Source organism: Corticium candelabrum, chromosome 2 (assembly GCF_963422355.1).
Source record: "Corticium candelabrum chromosome 2, ooCorCand1.1, whole genome shotgun sequence".
Classification (NCBI taxonomy): domain Eukaryota; kingdom Metazoa; phylum Porifera; class Homoscleromorpha; order Homosclerophorida; family Plakinidae; genus Corticium; species Corticium candelabrum.
This window is the reverse complement of record NC_085086.1, coordinates 651,411-671,421: the sequence shown is the minus strand read 5'-3', so window position 1 is coordinate 671,421 and position 20,011 is coordinate 651,411. Positions and strand designations below refer to the sequence as shown.

Genomic DNA, 20,011 nt, shown 5'->3' with positions numbered 1-20,011 from the left:
CACATGAATTCGTTACCACAGTATATATATATATATATATATATACCTATCGCAGTGGATTGTAACGACAAAATGATTTCCTTTGGGTTATGATATGACGTTTGCTTGTATTTAGAAATAAGATGATTTCATTTATGATTTACAAGCTAAAGCTTCTTTCTTGACTTACAGGGAATTTCTGTATGCATACATGCACGGTAGTACTTGATAGTCTTTTAGCTGCCCGAATAACTGTCCTACTGAACATTGAGTGCTTATGCTGTCAGACACTTAGGTAGCATTGCAGCTACTTCAGCCATGTCCAAACCGGTATTCGAAAGTTGCGCTATCGCCAGTCGCTAAAATACTTTAACTTTCGATGTAAGAATAAACTAATTAAATAAAAAAAATATATGCAAAAATAATTGTTGTGTAAATTGATTTTAACATTTTATTGATAAAAAATACTTTAAAATTTCTAATTCAATCTTTTATAACAGTTCCCAATCAATCTTTAGTTGTTTCTTTGGATAATATGTCTTCTTGTTCGTTTTGGATATTTTGGTAATATTTCACATTTTAGTACATTTGGTTTCCACTTTTCTAGGGCCAGTATGTGATCATCCGCATTCCAGGAAGCAACAAGGTATTCTCTGCTTTCTCTAAGTCATTGGTATTCCTAAGTGTCATTTATCAATGCCTATCAGGCTCGTCTACACGAACAAGCTCTCTCTTTCTCTCTCTCTCTCTCTCTCTCTCTCTCACACACACACACACACACACACACACACACACACACACACACACACACACACACACACACACAAACACACACACACACACACACACACACACACACACACACACAAACAAACAAACAAACAAACAAACAAACACGCACGAACATACAGAAGCACACAATAATGCTCTTTATAGTTATTAAAAAGATAATTATTGCTCTCTAGACTCTAACTTTATGTGAAGTTGAAGTGTATGAAGCCTGCACTCGTCAACCTAGATGTGTAAACAGCGTAAGTCTATATTTGTGGTTAGGTTACATAAATAAGCAGATGAATACGTGGTTTGTAGGGATGTAAGCGTGGTAAGAATGCTAATGTTGCTCTTGGAAGACCTACTCGTCAATCAAGTAATCTCAACTCAAGCTACGTTTCAGCCAATGCTGTTGACGGTAAGGTGTGTGTGTGTGTGTGTGTGTGTGTGTGTGTGTGTGTGTGTGTGTGTGTGTGTGTGTTGTGTGTGTGTGTGTGTGTGTGTGTGTGTGTGTGTGTGTGTGTGTGTGTGTGTCTGTCTGTCTGTCTGTCTGTCTGTCTGTCTGTCTGTCTGTCTATGAATGGACGAATGTATTTTACATTACAATGTCATATCATAAAAATTAGAATACTTTGTACAAGCAATACGTATTTCATAAAGTAGTTAATTGGGTTGAAAAGCATCTTTTGATATTAAGTCTATACTGTCGTAAATGTAGGTATTGCCAATGCAGTAAATAAAATTATTGATTTATTATATTAAAGAATGAGTTTTTAATTGTTAATTATTAAAAAATTTTTGATATTATCTAGTTAATAATATTATGTGCAACTAAGTGTACTTATTATAAAATAATTAATTACAGTAATAGTTAGTTAATTAATTAGCACTAACTTATATACAATTACATTAATTAAAATATTTTTACATGTACATTTTTATATTTAATTTATTATAAATAATAATATTTAATTATTATTTTTCTATGTAATTTAGAAATAATTTATATTTACTTTAATAATTTGTTGATTAGAATTTATTTTGTACTGTTAGTCTCCTTTAGAAAGACGGAACAGACATCTTTTGTTAGAGCTCGTCTAGTGTATTGTACTTGCTGTTGTCCAACTTTGCCACTATATGTTATGCCTCGGAGTCCACTCTTATGTGTGCGCCCTTTAATGCGTTTCGTATCTTATAGTCTGGGATTTCGAGGCTAACGTCTTTGTTTTAGATTAATAAATAATTGAATCAAATGTTTCACTTTTCCAAGTAAACTTGAACCAGCATGGCCTTTCGGTTTCACTTTCTTCTTCGCTGCCGAGGCAGCTGCGTCAGCGTCACTAGGTTAATTAGGCTGACGCCTTTGGGGACAACACGAAATTGGCATGCACAATCCACTGGATGAGAACAAAGATATGGATGTGACGGATGGTGAAAAAGGCGTCGGTCAGAGCGTGCTCTTGTTTCGATCTCTTTGGTATTACTTGACTTCACTTGGTTTTTCCAACTCCCGACGGTCCCCAAGCGGGAATCGGAAAAACCAACTCAAATCGGAAAAATCACGACGAAACCGGCATACTTGGACTGCAACATGGTGTATCATAGTATCCTAGTTATCGGTAGACTAGACGAGTTAGAGCAATAATTTTTAACACAGTGGTCTAGATCGGGTCATAGTCTTATTGAAAAGGTTTGTTTTATCGATTAAGACAATAACGTTAATTAGAATTAATGGACAGCATGGCCTCGTACCAGACCTTGTCAGCGCCGGATTCAGAAATTTTTGAAAGATAGGGTTCACGTTAGCAGTTATTTATAGCGTTACTAATTTTCTCTTCTCTAATGTAATTATATAAATTATATAAAATTATTGAACCATGCCTATCGAAAAAGAGAGTTACAATCCCTTAACCCCCTCTGGATCCGGCCATGCTTCTCCTCTCGCTCTCATGTCCAGTTCCCGTATAACAGCCACCCTTAATACGGGACATGGCTTATAGGAACATGAATTATACGGGAAACGAGGATGACAGCACGAAAGAGGGTCTGGTAATAGAAGACAACTTGTCAAAAGAGTTTTTAACGTAACATTGTGTTGAAATTGCATAGGTGGTTTCGAAACTATGATTATCTATTGCACTCACACACAACAGCAGACAGATCCATGGTGGTATGTGGATCTTGGCTGTGAAAGAACGGTTGCCAAGGTGACAGTCACTAACCGCGGAGATTGCTGTGGAGAACGTTTGAACGGGTTTAAGATAGCTGTGGGAAATGACGTGGCGTTTGGAGGAACGAGAAATGCTCCATGTGGCAGTGGATACAGTGTAAGCGTTTGTAGGCGTGTTAAGAACAAATTGACAAGGAAACAGACATCAACAGTTAATTAGACATAGACACGTATGTATTAGCATAAGTACACGTAGACAGAAATATGCTAATTTATTGGTTAATTAGTTAATTAATTAATCAGGTATTTTCTAATCTTATTCAAACATGCTTTTTTATCTCTATTGAAAAATTCAGCACTACCCCAAAGAGGTGTAGTCAAAGTTGGTGATGTTGTTTGCTGACCCTAATTAGAGCTCAAGAGAACACTAAAGTTCAACAATGCACTGTACGATTGAATTTCTGCTGTATTTCTTCCGGGATTTGCGTTGCACTTTTTCCTTTGCATGCACTCCAGGTTTTGTCTGCCATTTATGATTACTGTAGTATGATTATCTACGTATCTATATCACACAGGCATGCGGAAGCAAAGGAATTAGAATTGAAAATGTGATTGTGAAGACTTTGCAGATGCGTAATTAATTATTTATTACGTTTTTTCTAAGCCCTTCCTACAAACAAAACCAAATGCGAAAGCTTTTACATAGCAAAGACATATTTCCATGCAATGGCTGGACTGGGACTAACAAATAAAGTTACTTAGGTTAAATGGTATAACATATTGTACAACAGGAGCAGCTTTTAGTCGTCTAATGAGCACACCTGCGGTGAACTTTGCATCATTATTCACCTCCGAATTCAAACCGTTTAGGGAAATTGACGCTAGACTATACAGCAGCCAAGGTGTAGCAGTTTACTATATTAGTGCTTCTTCATGGTAGACAAGAATGCACATAATAGCAGGGGCGTACATTAGGCATTTTATTGCTTGGTTCGTTTACTGTTCTAGTGAACCTTGCCTATTAGTTACTAGGTCTACTAGAAGACATTTGTAAATCCATGTATAATATACGTGTAATAAAGCTATATACTGCACATTACGTGTCAGAGAGTCTTGGAGTTTAGATCTGCATCTCGAACGTAGGACCCATGCCAGCCTTTAGCAGCTAAAGCTTTTGTGTATACAGCTGGTGTAAATATTGCATGCAAATTCACTGCAGAGACAGATCCAAAATGGGCATTGGAGGCATGCAGGTCCCCCCGACAGCAGAGATTACATTGCCAACAAAAATATCAAAAATTTTTGGTTGCCAGACACCCCATGGCAAGATAACTTTGAAGATTAGTGTGATGAATAGAACAAAATCTAGGTTGTTGGGTATCTAGGAGTAATGCATGTAATAGTTGTGTAGTTAATACAATGAGACAGCTAGCTAGAGCTCTAGTAACGAACCATAGAGTGTCTAAAGCAATTAAAATTTATATTATACATAGAAAACAAGCGGACTACTGACTGAAATAGATCGGTTTGTTCCCACAAGTCTACCCTCTCCCACCCCACCCCATAACTACGCGTCTGAATACGATGCATCCAATCTGCATCCCGTCTTTCTCAAATACGTCCCGACTCCCAGAAGGCATCAAATGTATTGTAGAAAAATCATTGACTAATAGTATGACTTATTTTGAATCCATAATTATTTAACTAACAATTGTTTATTAAATTTTTATCTAGAATCTTATTGCACAGATTGTAAATGTTACATAAACACTCTAGTTTTAGTACTTAGTGTTTCATTGCTAATGTAGCTGCAGTATAGACGTAGTGCAAATCTACTCAAATATGTGTTGTTTGTTAATTAATTAATATAAAATATTAATTGTTATATATTTTATTAGATGTCATTTATTTGAAACAAGTTGGTATTTGAGGTGTAGTGAGGCTACATCAACTGTATCATATTTTATTCTATTATTAATTAAATTAATTTTTTTATTATTTATTTTATTTGTTAATTAATTAATTAATTCTTGACATCAATTTTTAGTCAAACTAATTAACTATTATTAATTAATAATTTTTTATTTATTTATATATTTATTAATTGAATTGCCAGTCCTCTCACACTGTTGTTTGTACTTGAAGACACACAGAGACATGCAGATAGACGTACACAGTACATGCGGACACATGCAAGAATCAAGAAAGAAACGGACAGCGTGAGTATACCAATGACCTCTTGGACGCATGAGCAAAAAGCAAGTCAAAGAGTTAGACGGAAAATCAGACACAAGCACAGAGATAGACACAGCATATTAATCAGACACAGACCCGTATGCTAGGTGCTTTGCAGGGTTTAAATAAACCACTCCGCTTATTGAGTCAAATGCACTTTTTCTCAAGTCAAATAAAAATTTTACATATCTTATTTCTTTAATTAAAAGGCGCGCTCGATTAGTTAAATGTCTCAGCTGAGAGTACAGATAAAATAAAAAACGCCGTCCTCGAATTAACGTTGCATTTCAATGAATTCCTATAGATCAAAGCTCAAAGTTTGAAGAAAATCGTACGGCTTCTTTGTTAGCATACATGTGTGGCAAACATTTCAAGACTCATAGTGTGAACAGCCTAAGCACTTACAAGTATTGTAAGTGACAAACTGTCATACCTATACGCACATGTACACACTGCTTTTAAAAGCACGGACAGAAAACCTTTAATGATTAAACTCCGCCCTTTAATAAACACCTTCCTCTTTTAAACGCCGCAGTTGAAATTCCATGTAAAATGTATACGCCGCTGCTTTCAATACGGTATATACTTGCTTGTAATGAAACACGCTTCTACCTTGACCATCATTCATTCGCAGAAACTTAAAAATTTATTTATTAATGTTTAATCAATTTGCAGTAAAATTTATTTGTTATTACTTGCATTATAACTATAATGCATGTAACGTATACTCTGTTTCGGCAGGTCCCTGAAGCTGCAACTGTGATGATCGAATGTCCTCGTCTTGTAGGACGATATGTCACTGTGCACTTAACTGGCTTGGACAAGATCTTGCAGCTGTGCGAGGTGCAAGTGTTTGAACCGTGTGACGAGACTTGCTATAACTTGGCTCTGCATCAATCGATATTAGAACCCGGTAAGACGAATCGCCACTATTTACTGTTTGCGCAGCAGATTTATGGCTATTCAACTATTGTGTGTGTGTGTGTGTGTGTGTGTGTGTGTGTGTGTGTGTGTGTGTGTCTGTGTGTCTGTGTGTCTGTGTGTGTGTCTGTGTGTGTTTGTGTCTGGGTGTGGTGTGTGTTTTGTGTGTTTTGATCATTTGTTTTTCATATCTTCAATAACACTTAAATAATGTTTTGTCTCTAACAAAGGCCACAACAATTCATCAGTAGACGGGAATACGAACACACATTTCGACGGAAGTACATGCGATGATGATAGGTCCAGTGTAACTGTCGATCTCGGTCATGTAACTACGATTGGTAAAGTTCGAGTTTGGAATCGCAACGAGTGTCCTTATTGCTCTCATGATGCTACGGATGAATTTCAAGTTCTATTCGGGATGAGTGATGATGTTGCGTCCAATCCGGTAAGATAGTAGAGAGTTTGCTGACTTAAAGTATTCATGCAGCCTCTCTCATGTCTTTCACCCTCTTTGCCTATACACATCAGTTTGCAGCTGTATGCTGTCTTCACGCCACAAAGGAATGAGACCAAGTCTCGTGTTTGCACTACCTCAACTTGGTAGATAGTAAGCATGCGCCAAAGACTTGACTCACATTCACATAACGATTTGAAGCCCATTTGCATGACTCTGGACAGCACAGGTTAATTGGCACAGCAATTAAGTTCGTGTACGAGTGTTCGTGTGAATGAGATATGTGAGTTCTTTGATCAAACCGCCCTTCAAAGACTCAAATTCTAGAGACGCTCTTTCATAGTCATCCTATTTAGATACACTCGTGTTTGTGTGTGTGTGTGTGTGTGTGTGTGTGTGTGTGTGTGTGTGTGTGTGTGTGTGTGTGTGTGTGTGTGTTTGTGTGTGTGTGTGTGTGTGTGTGCGTGTGTGTGCGTGTGTGTGTGCGTGTGTGTGTGTGTGTGTGTGTGTGTGTGTGTAGGGTATTTACTAACAGACAGTTTTCAATCTCCAAATAGATGAAAGTTTTTCGTGATTTGGTGAGACTTGTTTTGCTACATGGATGTGAGACTTAGACCGTTACACAACCAAACTTGCAAAACTTAAATACATTCCACATGCGATGCAGTCGATTAGTTCTCGGTGTCTCAAGATAGAAAACAATCAAGAATTCAGACAATTAAAAACGAGCGCGGGAAGACCGCATTGCAATGACAATACAGAAACAACGATTGCAATAGCTGGGCCATCTGTTGCGCATGAGTTACAATCGTCCAACAAAACAACTACTTCGCAGCAAACTTAGTAATGCAACAAGACCAACGCATGGGCCTAAACATACCTGGATAGATGTTGTCACAAGAGAGCGCAGGTCATTACATATCAGTCTTCGTGATGCTGATAATCGTGCTGCTTGGAGAAGTGCTATTACGCTGCGTTGCCAAACCAATAATGGGTATGGTGGTATCAAGGGTGTGTGTGTAAGTGTGTGCGTGTGTACACATTAAAATTGGAGTGCCAACAGTTTGCAAGAAAACTTTACAAAGTAACTCAAAGACCAAATCAGTATTAGCTATACTTGCTGTACGTAAACCACCGATGACCCAAACTTAGGTAAGCGGTATATCTCATTTTGGTCAACTGTCGCACCCTTTCAGTCAAACTTCTAAATTTCTCCAAACCCAAGAACCGCTATGTTGTGAAGACTCATTGTTCGTTATGCTCGATCATTATATTTTGTAGTAATGCTGAGCTAATAAGCACATTATGCAGACATATGTTGATATACAACGTTTATAGTGTCCTTATTTGCGTTTTTTTTACAAAAGCCATGTCTCCCAATGCACATCCTGCAGTCTCACGTGAAAAACCAACAGATAGACAAAAGACACCAAAAGACAAAAGCTCAGATTGTTAGACTTGTAAATTAATTGACAGTTAATTTCTTGTAAATATTTTTAAACAGCCATTACCAATTACAAATATATATAAACACATGACAAGTACACTGAATTTATTCCTATAGGCATGTAATTATAATTCAACTCAATACAAAGTACGAAAAGGGGAGGCTGTAGAAGTCGAGTGCAACGCAAATCATCTCGGGCGCTATGTTACCATCGCACAGGATCGAACGTCGCACTTGGGCGTATGTGAGATTGAAGTCTATGCGACAGGCAACTGCTATGACTCTGGATGCTATAACGTGGCAAAGAGAAAAGTGAGCGAACTTGTATTTGGGAGGCTACAAAAATTATCGTCAATTTGCGTGTTGTGTGTGTGTGTGTGTGTGTGTGTGTGTGTGTGTGTGTGTGTGTGTGTGTGTGTGTGTGTGTGTGTGTGTGTGTGTGTGTGTGTGTGTGTTACTTTTAGTGTGTGTCCCTGAGCATGTGTGTCTCTGTTGGTTTGTATAGATTTAATCTTTAATTTTGATTTTATTTGTTTACTGGTTTCTCACCTATTTAGCCAGTACGACCTTCAATGTCCGGAATAAAGTTTTTTGCGAGTAATGCTGTTGATGGCAACTACTGGAATACACTTTTGCCTCAGGTATACTCATATTATGCAGTTGAATGATTAATGATTTAGATGCCTGATACTCTTTGTGTGATAGGGCTCATGCTTTGATACGGAAATGTACGGTTATTTTTGGTTTCGTGTCGACTTGTATCAAGAAATGATTATTAACAAAGTCTTTTTGACGAGAGACTGCTGTGATAATATATTGTCAAAGTTGGAGGTAAGAAATTATAAGCAGGTACATATAACAAGCAGGTTCATGCAGCTAAACGGATCAGGACAATAGGTAGTTGCTCGACCATATAATTTAAGTCCTTTGCCAGACTGTTTGTGATACTTAAACTCCTGTGTAATTAAGGGTTTGCTGTCTTGTATTTGCTTGCAACCTTTTTCCGGCATTGACTTTTATACAAAGTAGCACGTATTGAGACTCATCAACGTGAAGTCATATTGACATGATAAAGTGAGATGACAATTCTAAAATCAAACTTTGAAAATTTGGCTTTAAAATTATTTATATTAATAATTTATGAAAGATGCATTATTGTAAGAGCAAAAAAATGTATCTCTCAATACAGATGAGTACTCAACTGTTGCAGAAAGAATTTGCTAGTGAAGTAACCGAAATTTATGAGTACAGTAACTCGGACTGTAGTCGACTGCTTAGGCGACTCGCCATGTCTCAAAACATGCACTCTTTGTCAGATGAACGGATGCCGCCAGTTCAAGGAGTTGCAATGACGCACAGATGATTATTGTTGCTATGTCAATAACCCGACACAACCTGTGTAACTAATTGGATATGTCTAGGCATGTGTTTTCTAGTGACGTTGTATCTCATGGCGTATGGCCATCTTTGTACATGTAAATTTATACGTTATTAAAGCAGCTCCGAGGGTTAGCACTACAAACTTAGTGCTTCTTCATTCAACTATAGTATTGGAAAGATAAATTTTTACATCACGTTTTGGTATTGGAGTGTCACTCTATAGTTGGTCCCCTGTCTTTGCGCAGACAAGATATGACCATTACAACCGGTCAAAGTAGATGAGTCTAATATTTTTAGTTGTAGTACAGTCTTACGTGTGATTATATTATTCGTTTTAGTTTTGGTTAATCAAAATTCAAGGAAGTGGTTTTTGAATGTAGTTTTAGTTTTATAACGCAAAAACCACATCAGTTGTCGCGTGACATGGAGATGAATGTCTTAGCACATAATTGATTCACCAGGATAGTACAACTACGAGTTCGTTTATTCTATTTCTGTTTAGATTCGTATTGGTAGTACTTTAGAGACATATGTAGACCACACTCCTGTATGTCGTCAAGACTTACGAACCTTCAGGGACGGCTCCTCCGTTCCTTACTCATGTCCCAACATGATGGGAAGATACGTTATGTTAGAAATTCGAGAAAGAGACGATAATGTGAGTATATTTCACGAATTTGTAAACAAGTATATAGCAGCCTGTTCGCTTGTCCTATTCTACTTGTTAAATAATTGAATTGCATGCATTTGCATATCAGGTCTATTCTTGTTTAGAGAATGTCCATTTGTGAGGTTCAGGTGTGCGCTAGACTCGCTCCAAACTTAGCTCTCGGAAAGGTTGGTTCTATGACATGCGTCTATCAATATATTTAATCGTATTGTATTGATAAAAATGGCGAGACTTTGTATAAGTAATAACACGTACAAAGTTATTCTTTAGTCAACTTAATAATAATTATGATAATAATACATTTATGGTTGCTGTGTTACAAAAACCGATTATTAATAATATAATTGGTAATTTTTGTTTTCCTTTTTTAATGTCTATTGATGGACATGAAGCAACGTTATGCGTCACTCCTTAATTAATTACAAGACTTTTTAACAACTCCAATGTAAGAGCTCAGGCACCACAAGACATACGTATCTGCTGTTAGTAGTAGTACATTTGAGTTGTGTTGCTAAAATGCGTTTATGCATGCATTCACGCCAACTATTACGAGAACAGGTATGAGCACAGGGAAATCAACTACAAGACAGACAAATAGGCAGAAAAACAGACATACAGACATAAAAACAAACTGACAAACAGGTAGAAAGACTGACTGACAAAGAGAAAAACAAGTAGACAAACAGACACGCATGCATACAGACACGCAAACCGACAGACGAATGGACGGATACACAAACAACAGACACATAGACAGAGAGGCAGACAAACATACAAACAAACAGATAGACAGACACATAAACAGAAAGGCACATAAACAGACAGACATACGGAGAGAGGCAAGACACACCGGCAAGCAGGCAGGCAGACAGGCAGGCCAACAAAAAGACACAGACAGACAGGCAGACAGACAGACCGACAAACAGAAAGAAAGACAGACAAACAGACAGACAGACAGACAGACAGACAGACAGACAGACAGACAGACAGACAGACAGACGGACGGTCAGAGAGACAGACAGTAAGACAGACAGACAGACAGAATTAAGTTTAGTGTCAATATTATTCACTCGTATAACAGTTAGTGTTAAAACGAATTTTTACCTGAGTCCAAGACTATTGCTAATGTGTAAAATACTGGCTGACTGACAGACAGACAGACAGACCGAGACGGAGAGACAGACAGGTTGTTTTATTCTCTCACAAACAGTAAATGTAACAATTGCAAAAGTGAGAGCATGCTAAGCATTAACAGAAGTACTGAAATGTCTGAAGTCATAGCTATTATCCTAATAAACATATTGCTGAATATCTACATCAAAGAAAAATCATCTATTTTACCTACATGCAATCTACTTATCTTCTTTAATATAAATCTAGCATTACATCTCTTGATAATTATAGAAATCTGTCTACGTCATCTCGTCCTGAAGTAGGCTTCAATACTTTTGCCTCCCGAATCTTTTGATTTCTTCGAGAGTGAGTTCAGGAGGTTATCAGCCTTCTGACCCCAGAACACAAAGTGCTCAAAGACCAGAGGAACTAAGTTAGGTGTTGTGCCACCCTGAACAGACAGAGCTTCGTATTTGCTTTCTTTCTCATCTCACGCTTGTTAGCTGCATAGCCAGCCTCTTTAGATGCTCTATCTAGGATGTCTTTGCTCCAAGGGTGACTCATGCCTACGTCCAACTCTGTGCTTGATTCAGCGTACATCAAAATATCAGAGCAATTCTCAGATTCTGTATATTGCTCTCTTGGCTTCTTGCGATGGTGCAGTTGGAGCTCGTTCAAACAACTGCACAATCCTGACACTATAGAATCTTGTGGTCAGACTGGTCCTCCCCAAACTTGCAGGTGTGAAGATGATACCCAGTTCCATCCAGTTCTACTCCACGTTCACATTTGTTTATGCATGACTTAAAAGGCATTGGTAGACCGAGCCTCAGAAATGACGCTAGACAAAAATCCTTTGCAATAAGTGAGTACCTATCTGAGGAAGGTAAGGACTCTAGCCAAGCCCCAGATCCTCTACCTTGAGCAGAACGTAATCTTGCAGCATCCCTTCTGTGAGGTGCAGAAGACAGACAATGAGCTGCACTCAAGAGGCCAATTTCTGAGCTTACATTGTGATGAAGCTTACCCTTTGTAGCTGAAAGGGTTGACAATGATTGAGACCTCGGTGTTCTACCGTCTTCTAATCTAACTGGAGGCAAGGACTTGACAGCTAAATGAATGTCGAACCAAGTGAAGAGGATGTGGAATCGTTTTCACCAGATCTTGAATATGTTGTGAAAGTGAAGAAAAGCGATTACGAAAATCTCTGAGAGATTGAGCCCATGAACAAACGTATGCCGAGCATTTACTTTTGTTGGCTTTAGATAAGCCAAACTTTCACAATTTGATGTTTAATGAGGCTTGATTCTAGGTAAAATCATCAATAGAATGTAAGCCCAATATCTGGACAAAAGTAGACTGGGTAATATGGCATCATGTAGTTTTACAGCATATTCAAAAGAACAAGGAGACACATATCTAGCTAAGTAGATCATCTGAGTTACGTGGCAAATCTTAGCAAGAGAGTTGCACTCTGAGAGCACCTCAACTTTCCGAGCTCTGAGCAAAGACCTGGATTAGCGATCTCGAAGCATCTAGTTGCACAAACTGGTGGCAGCCGATGGGAATCCATAGAATATCTGTGCCATGTGAGACCACAGGAACAGAACCAAAAGATTGCACAGTATCTTACGTATTGAACAACTCGCAATTTTTCTCGTTGACTATTAAACCGACATCTTTGAGTGATGACTGAAGGTCAAATATGAATGGTTACATACGAGCAAATTTACCAACTACAAAGAGATCATCTAGGTAGGCGAGGACGGTCAGTTTGTTATAATTCTCCGATAGAGACTCCAAAATGGGTTGCAAAGCAGCAGAGAAGAGAAAAGGGCCGAGTGGATCTCCCTGGTGTACTTCTTCTTTTGACCAAACAATGACGACGTCAATGTCCTTGACGTATATGAGAGAGCTAAAATTACTGTACATCTGGCACGTGTGACGATAAAGCTCAGAAAATATTTCTGATACCTAGTCGAGAAGATGTTGCCTAGAGATGCAATTGAAAGCATTGGATATATCTGTCTTCAACAAAAATATATCCGAATTTCCATCTAATAACAAGGTGATATGATGTGCTAACAGCTCTCCTCCACAAGGAGTAGCTAATCCGTTTTGAATTGGCTCAAAGTAGGCGGAAAATGACGATTGCAGCTGGAAGCGAATGGCTTTGGCAGTCAATCTTTTTAGAGTCTCTCCAGTGGCAATAGATCTTACCTCACCATTCGATTTGCGCAATGCAATTAGGCGAGTGCATGACAACAGGGTTACTGAATTACCTTTCCTTTAGGTTGAAGTGAACATAGCGAAAATAGAAGGTCGCTGCTTGAGGCGTTGTCTTGAAGTACTTAAGATGTTCAAACCTCCATCCAGAAAGACTGGCTTCCGATCATCGTAGACTCTTGCTCATCGATTTAAGAAATACAGACTTCTTCAGTTGGGTAGAAGAAGCTTCGTCAACACTAGGAAGAATCAAACTCATCTTCCGAGCAGGGTGTTTAGCCCTCAAGCGTTGGACAGGCAGAAAGACAGACAGACAAACAGACAAAAAGACAGAAAGAAAGACAAACAGACTGACAGACCGACAGACAGACACACAAATAGCTAGACTTGAAAAAAGACAGACACAAAAATACAGACAGACAGAAGGACAGACACAAAGACAGACAGACACACGAAAAAACTGGATGAGACAAACAGACAGACAAACAGAAAGACGCACAAACAGACAGACAGACAGACACATATACAGACAAACAGACAGGCACACAGACAGTCTGACTGGCAGATCCACAGACAGACAGACAGACAGACAGACAACAGACAGACAAATAGACAGACAGTTAAATAACCTGTTTGAAACAACATTTATTAGTTAACAAAATGATGGATACACAATAACATTAACCGGTTTAGTTTGCAATGTTATGCTATACTGCCTAAGAGTTCTGTTTACATGTAATTATGATTTCAGTTCTATATCGCTTGTTATTGTGTAGCCAACTACACAGATCAGCACGCATTTTAGAGGTTACTCTTTTCGAGCTGTTGACGGAAATCCAAATCCTGACTACGTAAGTTTGTATTCGAAGTCTGTAATTTAATAGAACACGTTCTATTTTGATGAGTTCATTAGTCTGTTTAGCTGGTTATTCTACTTACAGGTAAAACTAATACGTTACCTAATTTGCTATTGTCATTAGTTTAACTATGCCTGCTCACACACATACTCAGAGACAAAGCCATGGTGGCGTGTTGACCTGCAAGAACAGTTTCTGGTGACAAGCCTTCGAATCACCAATCGAGGAGATTGCTGTGGAGATCGACTCAACAACTTACACATTCGTGTTGGCATCTCGCTTGAATTTGACGGAAACAATAATCCGAAATGCCTAGCACATATGTGGAACATACGTCAAGGACATACAAACACCATAATGTGTAATGATGGTTATGGACTGCACGGTCGCTATGTTAATCTCCTCATTCCGGGAGAGGATAACGTTTTGACGGTTTGTGAAGTGGTCGTGTTTGGAAGAAGAGTACGGCAGGTGTGTTGGTTGTTTTTGAGTATGTTCGTATGGTATGCAAATTAAGAAAATTTTATGAAAACCAGTTATGTAATGGACGAGAGAACAGACGAGATACAGACAAACACATAACTGAAGCGACAAAGAAAGAGGCAGGGAAAGAAAGAGAAGCGGCTGTGTGGGCGTAAACATTGAAAAAACGACAAACGTTTCGGACAAAGATAGTAGGAGGTCTGTGACTGACAGATACTGACGGAAAACTAACTTAAGACCGTCGCAAAATTTTAAAGCCACTCCCTGCACGTGACTATCCGGAAGTTTTCCAGGCTGATTTACCGATTAGAACTTCTAGACAGCGTATAAAAAATAGGCCATGTGATACAGTAAGAACAGAACAAAAACGTGATGAATTTTTTGAGAAACCTTCAAAAGTCATTGATTTACGAAGCAAAATGCAAACAGAGTTTGCGTGGGCGTCTGCACAGTCTAATTGAATTACCTTACTAAACTGTCTTGTGACTTTTAAAAAGCCAGTTAGTTATGAAACGTTCCTTTGATGTAGAATCTTTGCTCTAATGCTTCGTGTTTCCTCCTCTTGCTTTCCGGATTGATTCAACTTGTCGCGGAACACTCTACTAGCGCGCGAACTCCCTCTAGAGAAATCACGCAATGTCGCCTGCACTGCCGCCCACTCTTCGCGAGGATGACCAGCGGTTGCTGCTACCTTCAAGATTCGCCAAAGGTTCTCAATTGGGTTGGCTACAGGCGAACACGGATGACAATCCAAAACAATGACGTCATTGTCGCGAAACCATTGGCCTGAGACAACGATGTTTGGTCGTCTACCGTCTTCTTACGAGGGCGACGTTCGTGCATTTTTCACTCCGCCAGTCGACGACAAACTAAAGATCTGGAAACAGCTTGTCCCGCGCTCTCCTCGAAGTCTCGTTCTAGCTGGCACGATTTCAAACGGCGATTTGTCTTTGCTGTCATGCACCTGAGCTGCCGATCTCGGGGCATCCCCAAACTCACACCAGCTGCCCAACTTTTCCTCAATTCATGTAACGAAAGATTGGTCACTCAGCTACAGGAATTCGCAATTTGGCAGCTCTGTGAGCTCAAACAACGACTAGACAATCAAAGATTTCCCTCCATCAACATCATTTGCAACATTTCTACCACAACTATTTCAAACCGGAAGTCTCCCTTTTGGAATTTTGTGTAAAGTCTAATGAATTTAGTAGATTTTTGCAAGATATGGTTTTCTAGATGTTATTCAGTTGATGTTTCAAGTTATTGTGGTTTTTGTGGGTTTTCTTATTATCAAAAATTACAAATAGTCCCATCAATGACGTCATAGTTGTTTTTCCTTTTAATAGAGAAAAGCTGAAAGAAGTTTGTATTTTAAGTAGATTATGGATAACGCATATGTAGGTTTCTTTCAGCAAATGGCAAAATTGAAAAACAAAAGTGTTTTGTTGAGCTATTCATCAGGTGTTTGTTTTGGTGAAAGTATTGCGGGCACTTCAAAATTCAAAATTCTGTCACAGAAAACAAACTCAATAGGGAGAGTCCTTCCCTGTAGAGTAGAATAGAAAATTTGCAGTAAGTTTCAGTTTAAATTATTTCTCCAAAAGCTTTTACAATAATTTTGTGGTCATTCAAACTTCCGGCATAGTCACGTGTAGGGAGTGGCTTTATACTTTTGCGACGGTCAGTACTACCGATCGAAAATACATCATATTCTCTGCTTACTTAGTCTGTATTTAGTGCCAGTTAAATGGTATGGCAAATGAAGGATGTACTCAACCTTGTCCGGCAAAAACTGGCGGCATTGGCTGTCATCACTGTCCTCAAGGTATTGTATTTGGCTGACGCTATTTTTCTATTGCTATGATTATCAATTTCTTCTATTAATTAAAATGTGTCTAGACTTGCATTTACCCAATGTTTTATTTTAATGCGTATTTTACAAATGCACCAAGAAGAAACCGGTTTGGTCAAGAACTCTAATCACTTACACGTTTGCATTATAACAATTTTTTGCGCGACAGTTTAACATTTCTTTTGTAAAGATTTAATTTGTTGCAAATAATTGATTTAGCTAACGCTATTGTTACAAATAGTGTTAAGAAACACTATTGGCAGAAGAAGGTAAATAATAAATATTTAATTTTAATGTTTTTAAATTTTTTAGATTATTTGATTATTAAAGCCAATTAAAGATGAGCAAAAGAACATGCTGTGCTTCAATGACGCTTCTTGCCTAGTTTCTGCTGTGCTTGCTTATATGAAAGCGAACGTTGTCTGCTGTGCTTTAATGCGCAGTTTGTTGAACCATTCGCGAATGGGATATAATGAACCTTCGCCAATGGTTCAACAGACTGCATAATGAAACACAATAGACAAATTCGTTTCAGTTAGTAGTAACAGATTGAATAAGGCAAGCACAGCCGAACCTAGCATGAAGCAGAGCATGACCCTTCTCGGCTTTCATACAAATTTGAAAAGATATCTATTGTTGTCTGTTGCACAAGCAGCCACTATAAGTTGTTATTATTATTATTTAATTAATGTTAATTAAATGAGAACGCTTTTAAACAGGAAAAGCAGAAGCAAATGTAGAGTAGGTAGGCGTTGTGCTAGTAGATGTGATCATGAGAGAAATAGCGCACGTTAGTGGGCTCTCTTTGCAACAGCTCAATTATGAAGACTTGCTGAATAATCTTTAGTAGCACCTATGACTCTGAAAACAGAAGCATCTAAATATGGCAACATCAGAATTATAATCGAATATCCGCATTAGCAAATTAATGACTAAATGGATACGCAGAACACTGTGGTAAATTATATATTACAGACATGCGCATAATTATGGAGCTATCCGAAGTATGTGACTTTGATTAAAAAATTATTCGACTTTTTCAAACACTGCAAGAACATGCATTTACAGTGACAGCTAAATTTTTTAGTAAATTTTAAAAAAGTCATACTGGTGAGGTAATGGCTCTGATTGTGCCATCCGCATGTCTGACATTGGAGGTTATGTGACCTGTTGAGGTACAGTCCATGTCAAAACTAATGACACATTTACGCTTGGAGGCTTGGCTATGGGTAGCGTGATCAGAAACTCATCCATTTCCAGGTCACATACGGTTTTTAGATAGAAGAAAACTATTGTGTATGCTTGCTGGTTTGCTAGACTTTTGAAAACTCACAAGTGCACATCAGTAGTTTGTGTCCTTCTTTCAATTTTGATAGCATTACACTAGCTAGCGTAGCTCTTCGCGATAACAAAGGCGCATTCGCGACGGGCTAGACGTGCGTTCAGTGTACGGCAACAAATCACAGGCGTGAGCAAGTGCCACTCCGCCTAGACCGCGTCTTCCAGTTCATAAACGTTTTGAGACTTAGGAAGCTCAACACGGCGCTTGATGACCGCTCAGAATTTTTTGCTATTTTGTGCACGATCTGGTGAGCTACTTGGTCAATCGAGAAACTGTGGCGTCCAGAGTCTAGTTTTTCTATCTTCGCTAGCAGCCGAATTTTAATTCTTGCGTCATGAAGTTCTCTTCTACCGGTTGAAGAACTGCATGACGCCAACTTTCTGCGTTGCAAGCTGATCTGCAAGTTTCTATGCAGATTTGTTGTTCCTTGTTGCGTCATGTTCACTAACTGAAGCTGTTCGATGGTTTTCAGCTAGTTTTTTGCTTTTTAACAGGAAGCTCTCAGTTGAATTCCTTCTCCCGTGTCCAGTCTTTGGAGTTCAGTAAACAGCAGAGCAAGCAACACGTAAAAGTTAAAAGTTGGCAGATCTCAGATGGTTTCCTACTACTGGAGCGGATAGTAACAGACTATAGCGGCGATGTTTTTCTGAAATTCATGACTCATTTCATGATGGATAAGTTCTCTACGCGGATGCCCATACTATGGAATAGCTTTAGTGACTTTTTTGTAGCTGTTTGAGAAAACATTTGTGCAATATCTTGTTAAATAAAAAGACTAGAAAATTGTACAAAACAGTACAAGTAAACCGGAAATCTGTTAATAGTTTTGACGCGGACTGTACGTGACAGCTTCTTGCTGTCAGTTCAACCATTAAATTTGAAATTTAATAATCAAAATTGTTTTAAAAGCTACTAAACAATAAATGACTTTTTTATGGCAGAAGACATACTCGACGATTAAATAATGACTCTACTTTTCAGTTTACAGGCATATTGTGATTCTATTCTCATCTGCTCTTGTGACGTCACAACATGAACGGTTTGGATGCATGGCGGTGGTGGTTAGCCTGATCATTATTTCAAAATTTTTGTTGCTACGGGTTGTCAAAGCGTTCAATCAGAACACTATAAATACCCAAATAGCATGATTTCATGTAAAATCAACCGATATATCCATAAATCTGCAATGTTCTGGTGACCTCCTTGCATTGGCGGATAAGGGGTGGCTCCATAGTTATGCCCATGTCCGTACCTCTATAAATCACGTATGTAACCATATAAACCAAAATTTTACGCTATACTTAATTGATGACAGGCGAATGTCATTTTTTTAAATGTGGGAAGGCCCATTGGTTATGACATTGTATATAAAAATACTCAGAATGCATGTCGGTTAGACAATACTGTTTATATGTATTGAGTTATCTGTCTATGTTTTAATGTTGTACTAATTGTTTCTTGTCAGGCAGAGTTGGTCGACTTCGTCACGTCAAGTCCGGTCTATGCGCTGTTCCAGATCACAATCGAACGTTCCCTGAAGCTAGCGAGCGGCTGGTGATGACACAGAGCTGTGACGGCATCGAGAGTCTTTTTCTCTACTCTCCAAGCAAACTATTGGTATCACTCATCTGTTTGTTAGCATAGCTACTTGTCTACAAACCTGCTGTTTAATCTATTCTGGCTTTACTTTCTAACAAAACGTATAAGTTAACACTTCTGTTTAGTATCACGTTGCATCTGGTACTTGTGTGATGGTCGATGGTAACCCAAAGAAGAACAGAGGGAATCCACTAGTCCTTTCCCATAACTGTTCTGTACACGACAGAGCAATGATGTAAGTAATCAATACTGATACATAGACTAAGATACATACGGGTATGGAAATAGACAAAATGTACGTTATAACAGCTATTCAGGCTTACTTAATTCAAACTGTTGCTATTGATTTTTATCTGCCATATAAGGTTGTTATTGTGCAGGTACACATTTAATAACACTCGCCTTGTCAATGTGGAAACAAAGCGGTGCATACTTGTCAAAGGTTTATGCGTACTGCTATAGTCTAATGATTAATCTTTCTGGTTAATTTGTAAATTAGATTTGCTTGA

General features: G+C 38.4%; 1 protein-coding gene and 1 long non-coding RNA gene across 2 annotated transcripts; both read left to right on the top strand.

Annotated features, from left to right (window-relative positions):
- The first annotated feature begins 875 nt into the window (after positions 1-875).
- Positions 876-2,880, top strand: LOC134198076 (uncharacterized). The gene is made up of 3 exons (XR_009972762.1): positions 876-1,010; positions 1,069-1,168; positions 2,860-2,880. It is a non-coding gene; the product is annotated as an uncharacterized LOC134198076 (long non-coding RNA).
- Positions 2,881-2,995: 115 nt separating this feature from the next.
- Positions 2,996-19,964, top strand: LOC134198266 (uncharacterized). Its single transcript, XM_062667627.1, has 14 exons — positions 2,996-3,077; positions 5,897-6,068; positions 6,307-6,524; positions 8,098-8,292; positions 8,538-8,621; positions 8,686-8,811; positions 9,863-10,018; positions 10,135-10,197; positions 14,146-14,220; positions 14,350-14,697; positions 16,447-16,534; positions 19,369-19,520; positions 19,628-19,737; positions 19,883-19,964. The coding sequence occupies exons 2-14, from the start codon at positions 5,918-5,920 to the stop codon at positions 19,962-19,964; spliced, it is 1,848 nt and encodes a 615-aa protein (XP_062523611.1). The 5' UTR covers positions 2,996-3,077; positions 5,897-5,917.
- The last annotated feature ends 47 nt before the right edge of the window (positions 19,965-20,011 follow it).